Raw genomic sequence first — 14,850 nt, 5'->3', positions numbered from 1 at the left:
ACAGCAATGTGGGATCTGAGCTGCATCTGCGACCCACACCTCAGTTTACAGCAATGCCGGACCCTTAACCCACTGAACAAGGCCAGGGATTGAACCCGCAACCTCATGGTTCCTAGTCGGATTCGTTAACCACTGAGCCACAACGGGAACTCCAAAAAACCTAATCAAAATTTTTAACGCAAACAGTTTGACAACTTAAAGATGACTGGGGGTGAGGATGTAGGTGAATTCTAACAAACATTTACAAGAGTTAATATCTATCCTTCTCAAACTGTTTCAAAAAACTGCAGAGGAAGTAATACTTCCAAACTTATTCAATAAGGACAGCACCACCCTGATACTAGAACTGGGCAAAGACATCACAAAAAACAAAATCACAGGCCATTATCACTGATGAACATAGGTACAAAAATCCTCAACAAAATATTAGCAAACTTAATCCAACAATACTTTAAAAGGATAATACACCATAATCAATTAGGATTTATCCTAGGGATGCAAGAATTTTTCAGTATTGGCAAATCAATCAATGTGATACAACACAGGAGTTCTCTTGTGGCACAGTGGTTAAAGATCTGGCATTGTCACTGCAGAGCTCTGGTCACTACTGTGGTGAGGGTTTGATTCACAGCCTGGGAACTTCCACATACCACAGGGGTGGCAAAAAAAAAAAAACAAAAAAAGAAAAGGAAAGAGAGAGAGAGAGAGAAAACAGAGAGGGAGAGAAGAAAAAAATGTGATACAAAACATTAACAAACTGAAGAATAAAAACTATATGATCATCTCAATAGATGCAGAAAAAGCTTTGGACAAAATTCAACATCCATTTATAAAAACTCTCCAGAAAGTGGGCACAGAGGGAACATACTGCAACATAATAAATGCCATATATTGCAAACCCACAGCTAGCGGTGAAAAGCTGAAAGTATTTCCTCTAACATAAGGAACAAGCTAAAAATACCCACTATTGCCACTTTTATTCAACATAGTATTGGAAGTCCTGGCCACAGCAATCAGTTAAGAAAAAGAAATAAAAGGAATCCAAAATAGAAAGGAAGAGGTAGAGCTGTCACTGCAGATGACATGATACCTTATATAGAAAGTCCTAGAGATGGTACCAGAAAAAATTACTAGAGCTCATTAATGAATTCAGTAAAGTTGCAGGATACAAAATTAATATACAGAACATCTTTTGCATTTCCACACACTAACAATGAACTATCAGAAAAAGAAATTGGAGTTCCTGTCATGGTACAGTGGAAAGGAATCCGACTAGGAACCATGAGGTTGCAGGTTCAATCCCTGGCCTTGCTCAGTGAGTTAAGCATCCAGCGTTGCTATGAGCTGTGGTATAGGTCACAGATGCGGCTCAGATCTGGGGTTGCTGTGGCTGTGGTATAGGCCGGCAGCTGTAGCTCTGATTAGACCCCTAGCCTGGGAACCTCCATATGACATGAGTGTAGCCCTAAAAAGACAAAAGACAAAAAAAAAAAATCAAGGAAACACTCTCACTTATCATTGCATCACAAAGAATAAAACACTAGGAATAAATCTACCTAAGGATGCAAAAATACCTGAACTCAGAAAACTACAAAACGATGATGAAAGAAACTATAAACGACACAAACAGATGGAAAGATATACTATTTTCTTGGAGTGGAAGAATTAATATTGTTAAAATGACTATACTACCCAAGCAATCTACAAATTCAATGCAATTCCTATCAAATAACCAATGGTCTAGAACAAAGATTTTTAACATTTATATGGAAACACAAAAGACCTCAAATAGCCAAACAATCATGAGAAAGAACAGAGCTGGAGGAATCATGCTTCCTGATTTCACACTATATATTACAAAGCTACAGTAATCAAAACAGTATAATACTGGAGTTTCTGTTGTGGTGCAGTGGAAACAAATCTGACTAGGAACCATGAAGTCACAGGTTCGATCCCTGGCCTTACTCAGTGGGTTGAGAATCCAGCAGTGTCATGAGCTATGGTGTAGGTCAGTTTTGCGGCTCAGATCAACATTGCTGTGGCTTTGGTGTAGGCTGGCAGCAACAGCTCCGATTTGACCCCTACCCTGGGAACCTCTATATGCCCCAGGTGCGGCCCTAAAAAGACAACAACAACAACAAAAAGCAGTATAGTACTGGCACAAAAACAGACACAGTTCAATGGAACATGTTAGAGAGTCCAGAAATAAAGCCACATAGTTACGGCCAATTAAACTATGACAAAGGAGCCAAGAATATACAATGGAGAAAAGATAGTCCAGTCAATGAGTGGTGCTGGGAAAATCAAACAGCTACATGTAAAAGAATGAAATTAGAACATTCTCTAACACCATACACAAAAATAAACTCAAAATGGATTATGATGGAGGATAATGTGAGAAAAAGAATATATACATTTATGACTGGGTCACTTTGCTGTACAGTAGAAACTGAGAGAACATTGTAAATCAACCATAACGGAAAAAATAAAAATCATAAAAAATGGATTAAAGACCTAAATATAAGACTGGAGACCATAAAACGCCTAGAGAAAAACATAGAGAATGCTCTTTGACATATACTGTAGCAATATTGTTTTTGGCTCTCTCTCCTAATACAGAGGAATTAAAAGCAAAAAGAAATAAAGGCGCTCTAACTGAACTTAAAAGCTTTTTGCACAGCAAAGGAGACCATCAACAAAACAAAAAGAAAACCTGCTGAATAAGAGAAAATATTTGCAAATTAGATGACCAATAAGGAGTTATATCCAAAATTTATAAACAGTTCATACAACTCCACATCAAAAAAACAAGCAATCCAATTAAAAATGGCAGAAGACCTGAATAGACATTTTTCCAAAGAGGACATACAGATGGCCAATAGGTGCATGAAAAGATGCTCAACATCACTAAGAAGCAGGGGAAGCAAATCAAAGCCACAATGAGGTATCACCTCACACCTGTCAGAACGGCTATCGTCAAAAAGAACACAGATAACAAATGTCGGCAAGAATGTGGAGAAAAGGGAGCCCTCATACACTGTTGGTGGGAATGCAAATTGATACAGCCACTGTGGAAAACAGTAAGGAGGTTTCTCGAAAAACTGAAAATAGAAAATAGCGGTGCCATATACCCAGCAATTCCACTCCTGGGTGTGTGTGTGTGTGTGTGTGTGTGTGTAATATACACATCCAAAAAAAAAAAAAACCCACCCCAAAACACTAATTTGAAAAGATGCCATGCACCCAATGTTTACAGCAGCATTATTTACAATTGCCAAGATATGATAACAACCTAAATTTCCATCAACAAATGAATGGGTAAAGAAGCTGTGGTGTGTACACACACACACACACACCATACACACAATGGAATACTACTCAGCCATAAAAAAGAATTAAAGTTTGCCATTTGCGACAACATGGATGGACTTGGATGGTACTATGCTAAAGTGAAGTAAGTCAGAGAGAGAAAGACAAATACTGTATTATACCACTTATATGTATATTATATATTATATACTATATTATTATATATTAGCTTATATAGTATATATATTGCTATATATATTGCTTTATATATATTTATAAATATAATTATTTTATATAATAATTATTACATATTTTAATATATATTATGTGTTATATAATATATAAAATCAATATATATTATATTTTATCATATATTATATATATGCATACACATATATATTGCTTTTTAGGGCCACACTGACAGCATATAGAACTTCCCAGGCTAGGGGTCAAATTAGAGATGCAGCTGCCACCTTATGTCATAGCCACAGCAATGTGGGATCCGAGCAGTGTTTCTGACCTACATCACAGCTCACAGCAACACTGGATTCTTAACCCACTGAGTGAGGCCAGGGATCAAACCTGCATGCTCATGTATACTAGCCAGGTCTGAAACACGCTGAGCCACAACGGGAACTTTGCTAGTATTTTATAATGACTATAAAGGGAGTATAACCCTTAAAAACAGTGAATCACTATATTGCCATACATTGGTAACTTATATAATATTATACATCAACTACACTTCAATAAAAAATTAGGAGGAGGAGTTCCTGTTGTGGCTCAGCATTAACAAACCTGACTAGCATCCATGAGGATGGGGGTATGATCCCTGGCCTTGCTCAATGGGTTGAGGATCTGATGATGTTTCGAGCTGAGGCAGAGGTTACAGATGTATCTTGGAATCTGGTGTTGCTGTGGCTGTGGCATACACCGCAGCTACAGCTCTGATTCAACCCCTAGCCTGGGAACTTCCATATGCCGCAGGTGTAGCCATAAAAAGAGAAAAACATAGAAGAAGGGAAAAAAGAAATGAAGATGGGGTAAAAAAAATAATAATAATTGGGAAGACAGGATCAGAATGAACACACATCAGATTACTCACAGGTCTACTTTAGTCCAAGGCAAAGTGATCTACTGAGAACAAGATGAACAAAGCTGGCATTAAAAGGCTCAGGTAGAGGAAAAAGGCTTAAAATCACCACAGTGGGAAATGAGCCAGGGAGTCAAGTACCAAACATGAAATATTGCCAGGTAGAAGGGAGGGCTTAGCTGAGGTTAAAGATAACTACATATATGTAACATAGTCAATTGCCATGACTGTGCGATCTTTCTGGGATGTAGAAGAGAGATGGTTATAACTACCAAGGAGTGGACACGGTCAGGGCAGATATGTCAAAAGGGTATAAAAGATCCTAAGGTGTAAGTGAGAGCATCATTGAAGGGTATGTCCATGGGTCTCATCTGAATAGAAAGGAAATCAAATCAAAAGGGTTAAAGGTCAAAGAAAATAGAAAGAGGCTAAGGAATGAGATGTCACAAAGAGGGTGAAAAGTGGAACTATAAGAATGGGCAGAATATGCTAGAGATATGTGTACGATCTGCTCACTTAGTTTTTATTTTGATGATTTGAAGGGTATCACTTTTATTACTTCATGTACTTCCCTCTAACAACGGCATGCTCAAATGGAAGATGATTATACTTTAAAGTGAAATAACTGATGAACTCCCCTGCTAGAAACTGCACAATCTCACAAGATCCACTTGTGGAGAATGAGGGAGTGGGAAAAGCTGTGATTAGAGAACATAGAGCTGAAGTAATAATCTTCATTTATTTATAACCAATAAAGTCACAGACTGAGTCAGCAGCAAGACCAAAAATTCAAACTAACAAGCTTAGTTCCCAAGCCTCAACTTTTAACAGTTGTTTTCTAAGAACAATTTTTTAATTAAATTCTCATACACACAAATACAACATTTCTGACTGTAAAAGTAAAAACGTGTGCTCATTATAGGAAGTTTAGAAAATACAGAAATTTCTACCTGCTCCCTTGCAATATGTTACTAAGAGGCTCTTAAATACCTTAGGCCACAGGCTGCCCTTTTTTTTTTTTTTTTTCTCTGTAAAGGGCCAAATAGTAAAAATTTAAGGCTTTACAGGCTTGAAAGCATCTGTTGCAACCACTCAACTCTGTATCCACTGAGATGATAACAGTTTTTTTCTTTTTAGTCTGTTAATATGGTGAATTATGCCAACTTATTTTCTAATGTTGAAAGAGAAAGCAGCCACAAACAATATGTAAAAGACTGGATATGGCTGTACGTCAATAAAACTCTATTTACAAGAACAGGTGGTAGGCTAAGTTTGGTGCCAGAGCTATAATTTGTCAACCCCACCTTAGACTACTTTACCAGGTTATATTTAAGTGCTTGCCAAATGGAATAAACTAGCATGCTAGCTTCTGTTTGTTTAGTTTATTATGTTCCAGGTACTACGTCTGGAAACTGTAGATGAGAATACATTACCTGAGCTTAAAGGCTAATGTAGAAACACATATTGTGCATTAAAAAGTGAGGCAAGAGGAGTTCCCTTTGTGGCTCAGTGGTAATGAACCTGACTAGTATCTATGAGGATGAGGGTTCAATCCCTGGCCTCACTCAGTGGGTTAAGGATCTGGTGTTGCTATGAGCTATGGTGTAGGTCACAGATGTGGCTCAGATCTGGTGTTGCTGTGGCTATGGTGTAGGCCAGCAGCTGTAGCTCCAATTCAACCCCTAGCCTGGGACCTTCCATATGCTGCACCTGTGGCCCTAAAAATTAAAAAAAAAAAAAAAAAAAAAAAAAGTGAGGTGAGAAATGGGAGAAAAGAGGTAAGGCTGTTCAAAAGGAATCATGGAAGGCTTAAAAGAGAAGAAAAAACTTGACCTGAGTCTTGCAGGAGTTTGTTTTAAGGCATTTTAATTAAAAAATAATTTTTATAGCATTATAAGTTTAAGCACAAGCCTACCTTGGAATAAGAAAGTGCTATTTGTTGAAACACAGCATCATCTGGTGATTTACTGTATGTGGCAAGCCCTTGCTCATCATCATCAAAAGGGTAGTTAACCACCAAAGAACCTACCAGAGAAACGAGGAAAAGGTATTGTGTTATTTCTTTCAAGATGGAGCATCAACATAAAGTAATCTTTTCACAGTACTGTCGGCAGTAGGAAACCAATACAATTTTCCAAGGCTGCTTTTCTCAAGAGAAATGAAAAACTTGCTAATTTCCTCAATAGAAAATCTAAGTGGATAAGTGAAATATTAAATAGCTATGCATGACACTTAAATGTTGCCTTCACTGGAAAAGCCTTGGGAATTCACCTGAACTTATGGGCATAATTTACACATTAGAACTGAAATTGGGAATATACAGGCTTAATTTAAACAATTTTGCTTTTACAATACTTTGGATCAGAAAAATTAAGCAAAATTTGATACTTTTTCAGTAAAATTCAGACATTATAAGCTCAAGGAATTTTAAAATAAGAAAGAACCCTTGAAGTTCAATTAAGCCACTCTCTTCATTTTGCAGACATGACATCTAAAATGAAGAGGCTAAATAACTAATGTATGGATAATAGAGCCAGCCCAGACCTTCATTCAGGAAAAAATGCTAAAAGTTTCTCTTATGCTCATATCATAAATTAGTCAACTGGAGTTATATCACATGATTTTTCACGATCTCAAGTGCAGAGAAGGATGCATTAAAACATATATAAAAGAAATCAACTTCCTTTGTGCTCCCCATAAGGCATAATGCAGTTAGGGTTCTTCGTAGGCAACAGCCCTGAGCCCACTCCCCCTCACAGAATCGATTCTTTTATTTTCCTATTAGGCACACCATTTCCATTTGTCCATCTGTCCATTTATTCTGCCTCTGTTAGGACATTCAACTTTGCCTTTTTTGTCAATGCCACTTCCTGGGCATGGAAGTGAAGGAACATATTCAGCCTTAATACAGATAAAGTAATCTTGTGATAACACATACCAGCAAACATTCACATATTAAAATTTTTTTTCTTTAAGAAGCAAATATAAAGAACTATGGTCATCCTATTCCCAAAACAGTTCTAATAAGAATAACTGTATTTAACACTCAAAAAAATTTCAATTTCACCCTGGATCTATAACCCATATTTTAAAATTACAACAGAAAAAAGTCAACTTCTACTTAATACTGTCTTTCAAATGGCTAATTTTCTAAGGCCAAAAAATTTTTTCTAAGGTCATAAAAGACAATAGTTTATAATAGTTTAAATTACTATCAGCACAAAAAGCATGAGCCATAAAAAAAGATAAATTTTACTTCATCAAAATTAAAAACTTATGGAGTTCCTGTTGTGGCTCAGCAGGCTAAGAATCCAACATAGTATCCCTGAGGATGCAGGTTCGATCCCTGGCCTCACTCAGTGGGTTAAGGATCTGGCATTGCTGCAAGCTGCAGTGTAGATCATGGATGCGGCTTGGATCTGGTATTGCTGTGGCTGTGGTGTAGGCTGGCAGTTGCAGCTCCGACTAGACCCCTAGCTTGGGAACTTCCATGTGCTGCAGATGTGGCTAAAAAAAGAAAACAGACTTGTGGTTGCCAAGGGGGAGAGGGAGAGAGTGGGATGGATAAGGAATTCAGGGTTAATAGATGCAAACTATTGCCTTTGGAATAGATAGGCAGTGAGACCCTGCTGTATAGCCGTGGGAACTCTGTCTAGTCACTTATGATGGAGCATGATAATGTGAGAAAAAAGAACATATACATGTATGCGTAACTGGGTCACCATGCTGTGCCGTAGAAAACTGACAGAACACTGTAAACCAGTTATAATAGAAAAAATGAAAATCGTTATTAAAAAAAAGAAAACAAACAAAAAAACCCCAAAATTAAAACTTTTGCACATCAAAAGACATTATTAAGAAAGTTAATCACATATGTTTTTTATGACTGGCTTCTTATCACTTAGCATGTTTTCAAGACTCATTTACATTGTAGGATGCATCAGTATTACCTTTTCATAGTCGAATAATATGCAATTGTGTCTCACATTTTATTTACCCAGTCATCAGTCAGTGGCCACTTGGCTTATTTACACTTCTGGGTTATTATGAATAATGCTACTGTGAACATCCAGGTACAAGATTACTTGTAGACATATATTTGCAGTTCTCTTGGGTACTGACACTTATTCACACAACCCTAGGTGGAAACTGGGATGATTTTTAATCTTGACCTCTCATCCTATTCAACTGATAAATTCCTGCTGAATTATATGAAGCTGTATAAGCTCAGATACTGCATAAGAATGAGGTCACTGTGCTGCAGTTAAATACATAGCAGAGAAAAGATAAGAGAATGTCAAAATCCAAACCCACATAAAAGGGCTTATTAAATTTCAGGGAGAAATAGGACTAAACATTTGGATCTGTTAGTATTTAATTTTTATGAATGACAATGTTACCGAATTCCCAGTGACAGGGATAGATATAAAACATTTGGGAGGGATAAATACAAAACACTTGAAGAACTAAGTGACAGAGAAATGGAGGGAGATGGAGGAAAAGGGAAAGAGAGGTGGAGAGTGAGAGACAGAGAGAGAGACACGGGGGCTGGGTAGAGGGAAGGAGGGAAAATGGAGAAGTGTGGGCAGAGGGGAGGGGTGAGAGAGAAATGGGGAAAGAGCCAGGAAACTGGCTTAAAGAGTAATGAGGAGGAATTCCTGTCGTGGCGCAGTGGTTAACGAATCCAACTAGGAACCTTGAGGTTTCGGGTTCGATCCCTGCCCTTGCTCAGTGGGTTAAAGATCCGGCGTTGCCGTGAGCTGTGGTGTAGGTCGCAGACGCGGCTTGGATCCCGTGTTGCTATGGCTCTGGCGTAGGCTGGTGGCTGCAGCTCCGATTGGACCCCTAGTCTGAGAACCTCCATGTGCTGTGGGAGCGGCTCAAGAAAAGGCAAAAAGACAAAAAAAAAAAAAAAAAAAGTAATGAGGAAACATCTTTATTGTCGCCTATCATAAAAGCAATAACAGGATACCTGCTTTAAGACAGCCTGAGACCACAAGCAGATAAAATTTCACCAGGATAGTCAAATACTCTCAACAAGAATGAATTAGTGGAATATCAGGTTGTTACCTCCATGCAGGTTTGCTGATAGTACAAATGGATAGGACTTCATCCAGCTCATTACAGCAATTGTTTCTGGTTGGGTAGGATCTGTGATCTGAATGAACTGGTCTGGGAAATTTCGGTTCAGGTCAAAGTTGTTGCTGTTGTTTCTGCCAATCACACTTATCGAATCTCCTGTGTGATAAAGGATTCCAATTCAAGCCAAGGTTCACTTACATTTTAAGTCAACACATACAACTTCAGCTATCTTAACTCAAAGGTTAACACGAACACACCAGGCTTCACTATGACCAAACACACCATGACTGAAACTGAGCAGGACCCAGTGGAGTCCCCTGTCTCCCCTGTTTCTTATTTGTAGAAAAAAGGCTTTAGTCTCCGAGGCCCTCCCTGAGTTCCAAAGAGCAAGCACTAGCAGTTACTAATTAGGGAAATGAGGAAATGTAGAAACAAAGGAAAAGCAGTTAAGCAAGAGAAGTAATGAAAAGAGTTGAGGATAGCAGAGTCCTAGTTCTTCCTCCAGGGGTATATATAACAATCTGACACGTATCTTTGAGATGTTCTGCAGGCACAAAGATTCCCACCCAGTAGAGGAAGGTGACTAAAAGCTGAGCACAAGCATGCGCAACCCAGATTGGTTATAACCAGAAAGTTGGTGATGAAGATTCCCGAAACTTACCCTTTTACTTCACCACCAACCAATTAGACAAAGTCATGCACCGTGTAGTCCTCACCCCAAATGTTGTCTTTAAAAATCCTTCCCTTAAAGCCACTGGGGCGTTTGGATCTTTTGAGTATGAGCCACCCATTTGTCCTGTTTGGTGCCTACAAATAAATACTGTACTTTCCTTTACCCCAACCTGGTGTCAGTAAATTGGCTTTGCTATGCAACAGGTGAGAGGTCCCAAGTTTGATTAGGTCATGTGATTAAAACACATGTCATTTTTACACAGTTCATTTTAAAAATGTGTCTCTTCCAAACCTTTTGAAGCGAGAGATAAACTCGTTATCTTATTACTTCTGCCTCTGGTCATACATGGAGGGAAAAAAATCCCATCAGATCAATTATATTAAAATATTGCTCAGTTGCCAACAAACCGCATACAAGGACGTGATCACACTGCTGAGAGGTGGACTCTATGGTATGGGTTTACAGGTCACTAAAACACCATAAATAAACAGAACACAAATAAATGAAAAGAAAAAAAGGTGCAGCATGCTTACATTAAAGTGATCACAAAAAGGTAAAATTAGTCAAGAATACAATTGGAAGTTTAATGTGATAGAGGAGAAAGAGCTCAGCTTAAGCTTATTTCATTTTACTAAGGGATGAGAGCCTTATTATTTTCATTACCAAAACAAACAAACAAACAAACAAAAAACAAAAAAAAAGAACTGCATGTGAATGAAGAAAACCTACTGGAGAGCTCACTAGAAGTAAGTAGTTCCATCTTTCAGGAAGGACTCAAGGGAGGAATGCAGAAGGGATTTGTGAGGCTGACAAAAAAAATCAGGTCCTTAGGGAAGGAATATACATAATATAAGGATTACCCTGGTCCTTCATTAGTTGATATTTTCAGTGTATAGTCTGGGACAGTAATATGCATGTGGCTGCATAGCTGCATTGTGGTATCTATTCTCTTCAGTGGTAGCATTGCATGGAAGGAATCACTGGTTAGGAAAAGATGGATTTCACTCTTCTAGTGCCCTGCAGTTGCTCTCGCTGCCCTTAAGAGAATGTCCTGGGAAGAGACCGGCTAGCCCAGAGGAGGCAGAGGAATGGGAGGTCAATAACTCAGCAAGTTTAGAATACATATACTTGGGAAGTAGAACTGGGAGTCAAAACAGGGTCACTGGCTTTAAAAAAAAATCGAGTCGAGCTTTCACTTATGAGATATGTTCCCAACACAGGAATTTAACAAAAATTACTGTTAAAATGGAATGATTTGTAAAAATCTTATTTTAGTAAATAAGAGCCATTACTAAAGTGGAGAACTCCATTAAATGTAACCTTGATGACAATTGTTGCACGAACTAGTCTAACAAGAATACAAAAGCTAGAAGCAATAAGTTTTAAGAATAAAATAGGAAGAAATTCCAGGGAAACCACCAGTTCAAACTCTTTTCTACCCCCAAATAATCATGTCATAGAATGATCAAAAAGAGTAGGCATTGGAGTTCCCTTTGCGGCTCAGTGGTTAATGAATCCGACTAGGAACCATGAGGGTGCAGGTTCAGTCCCTAGCCTTGCTCAGTGGGTTGAGGATCCAGCGTTGCTGTAAGCTGTGGTGTAGGTTGCAGACGCAGCTTAGATCCCGAGTTGCTGTGGCTCTGGTGTAGGCCGGTGGCTACAGCTCCAATTGGACCCCTAGCCTGGGAACCTCCATCTGCCGAGGGAGCGGCCCAAGAAATGACAAAACAAACAAACAAACAAACAAAAAGAGTAGGCATTAATAGACAGCTTAACTCTTTACCTTCCTGGGCTTTTTCATACCCATCAGGATTCATGGATGGCATAAGGTGAATCCTAGTGTTAAGAACCAAATCTGTTACTTCGGGATCGGTTCCAAAGTTCTTACAAAGGTATTCGATGAGGTTCAACAGCAGTTCTCTTCCGACCACTTCATTTCCATGCATATTCCCAATGTACTTAAATTCTGGTTCACCTGAAAACAAAATGATTACATGGAAGATTTTTTTCCTCTTCATTTATCCTAGACTCTCTTTACTTTTTCCCCCAATACATACAAAGACCCTGAACTAAAAATTTAAGAAAGGATATATTTTGGCAAAAGAAATAGGAAAAAGCATCTTATAATATGCTGTAATATCCTCATTCATATATATGTCTAAGCCATATGTCATATAATATGAAAATAAAAATACTATTAGCAGAAAGAATCCAATCTATGCAGTATATTAAATACTGGGCATAATATGGATTTTCAAATAGATTTTCTTCTTTTCTAGCAAAAGATTGGTTACATTTTCTTTGATCCAGTAATACTATAGGTGATCTTTCTAGATGAAACAAAGCAAACATAGCACATAGCTCTGAGAAGCAACACTGAAATTAAATGTAAAACTACACCAATTACCTGGTTCATGGACACCTGGATTATCAGATATCTCCATTACATAAAGTTCTCTTGACTCTACTGATTTCCCTAATGAATAAAGCCGGGTGATGTTAGGATATTCATTGGCAAACCTTCTCAAAAAGATTTCCATATCAGGGAAATGGTGGTGGTGAAAGTCCTGTGGCTGGACTGGCTGGTGGGAGGACTGTGTTCCAAGAGCACTATTAAGAATAGCAACTGTACTAGCGGTTACTACAACCTCAGTTGCGGCAGGGATTAATGAAGCCACAGTTGGCCGAAGGGAAAAATTCACGATTGCAGCTGGTCCTTCTTTCACAATTATATTATTAATAGTCAGTGGCATATACCTGAAAAGAAAAATTTGAAAAAGTAGATTAGAGTTGAATTGAAACACACACTGTTTTAACCTGATAAAAGTACAATAGCCTTTTTGTACTCTTACACAGAGTACACTATCAACACCCAAATCAAATAAATGCGTAAAGTCAAGACTTTCAGGATGTTATCTCACAAAGAATCCTGGATCAACTCTTTAAAGAACTGTTCTCTTACCATCCTTTCAGGTTCCACATGTTAGAATGTTTACAAAAAATTATATTCCAAGGAGAGAATATGATGAAAAATGGAGGTCATTAATCCATTGTAATCACTGCTACAATACTCAAAGTAGAGGCAAATTATTCAATCCTTTTCAGTGCCTTACCAAACTGACATTCCAACTGCTTGATCAAATAGGAAAGTTCAAAACTGAAGGTAAATTATTCGCTAAAGGTAAATCCTTAGCAAAATGACCTTCCAGAAGGGGTTTCAGGGGAGGTTGGAAAACACTCATTTCATGTATTAAAAAGCTTGATGATAAGACAGCTCTTCAAAATGTCTGAGTTTCTTCTACCCTTCAATTAACCTTGAGGCAATGCTTTACACAGTTGGCCATCAACGTTTTAAAACTGTCCTTCCTCCCAATTTTACAACTATGCTTCCTATCCAGTTGTACTATTAATGCAACAAAAGACTCCATAATAGTATTTCCTTATTATAAAAGGGGAAAAAAATCAGAAAAGAAGTAAAAAGAAAAGCCAGATACGGTAAATAACATTTCCTAGACTATATTTCTGTCTTAGACATAAACAAAAGCTTGACACTTTAAGAGTCTAAATTCTTACCCAGTTGAAACCACTGTAATGTTATAAGTTCCAGGAACAAGTAATCTGTGGAAGTCACCAAATCTTCCTGTTGTGATATTATGACTGATACCAGCCACTGAGATGGTTGCATTCTCTAAGCCGGCCCCTGTTACTGAATCTTTAACAAATCCTTTAACTCCAATGTGGACCTAAAAAAACAGGATCAAAGTAGAATGCTCAGAGACAATCAATTTGGAAGGCAAGAGAGAATAACCTCTCTGCACTGATGGTAGAATTTCTAAAAAATAATGTTATTCCTCTAGCTCCCTGAAACATTTTTTCAATCTCTCCAAGTTAAAATAAATTATAGACCAAAAAAAAATTAAGTCCTTAAACTTAAGTCACCTGAAACCTGAACTGGTAAAATGCTGTCGAAATTCCCTCTCCTCAAAGCCGGACTTCTATGTTTCTCAACAAGACATAAGTAATAATTTCTGGTATATCAAATAGTATATTTAGCCTGCTGATGTTAAAATTAAACTTATGTCCATGGTTCATTTTGTGGTAAAAGACCTCCAGCAAATATCACATGGCATTATAAGAATCTGATAGTACAAATTTTGCTAGTTATTTCAGGTTGTAAGTATTGTAAGACAGTCAAAAGAAACCCTCAGAGGAAAAGACCTGGGGGGGGGGGTAAGGGTAACAGAGGCACAGCTACAATATGTTCTAATAGATTCTAATGTAACATTTCCTAATCTACAATTTTCAGTAATAAAAACAGATAAATAAAGGGTTTCTAGCGTAGATTGTTATTCATATACACAAATTTACCCCTTATTTAGTCAATTATTTCCAGACCCAAACCTTCCATTCAGCTACTTTTACCTTTTCAATCAATGTGATCAAAGACTCACGATTATTCTCCCATTCTTGTTTAAGCTGCGAGGCAGGTGGGTACTTGCAACAAGACAGTTCTAACGTGATCTCAAAACAGTTGGCCCATACATAATTGTAATCTTGCATACCACCTGAAACATGAAGGGAAAAAATAAGTTTATTCTCAGAATTTTACTCCCCAAAAGATCAAAGAAATTAAATCAGCCATCTCAGCACATATAAATTCTCTTTTCATTAAATCATTTGAAACTGGACAAAG

At 37.7% G+C, this 14,850-nt stretch overlaps 1 protein-coding gene across 1 annotated transcript in view; it reads right to left on the bottom strand.

Moving 5' to 3' along the window:
* The window catches only part of CPD (carboxypeptidase D), a 70,817-nt gene that overhangs the window by 24,796 nt on the left and 31,171 nt on the right, over nucleotides 1-14,850 (bottom strand). The window contains exons 3-8 of the mRNA XM_003131786.5: nucleotides 14,580-14,722; nucleotides 13,731-13,900; nucleotides 12,565-12,914; nucleotides 11,941-12,132; nucleotides 9,473-9,640; nucleotides 6,318-6,427 (exon numbers count right to left, since the gene is read on the bottom strand). Coding sequence (XP_003131834.3) covers nucleotides 6,318-6,427; nucleotides 9,473-9,640; nucleotides 11,941-12,132; nucleotides 12,565-12,914; nucleotides 13,731-13,900; nucleotides 14,580-14,722 — 1,133 coding nt within the window. The remainder of the gene's footprint in view (nucleotides 1-6,317; nucleotides 6,428-9,472; nucleotides 9,641-11,940; nucleotides 12,133-12,564; nucleotides 12,915-13,730; nucleotides 13,901-14,579; nucleotides 14,723-14,850) is intronic.

Source organism: Sus scrofa, chromosome 12 (genome assembly GCF_054392235.1).
Source record: "Sus scrofa isolate SSC_HxYL_T2T_F1_AM1 chromosome 12, Sscrofa_HxYL_maternal_Yorkshire_Landrace_v2.0, whole genome shotgun sequence".
NCBI classification, from domain to species: domain Eukaryota; kingdom Metazoa; phylum Chordata; class Mammalia; order Artiodactyla; family Suidae; genus Sus; species Sus scrofa.
The sequence above is the reverse complement of the archived record's forward strand: the minus strand, read 5'-3'. Positions and strand labels throughout refer to the sequence as shown.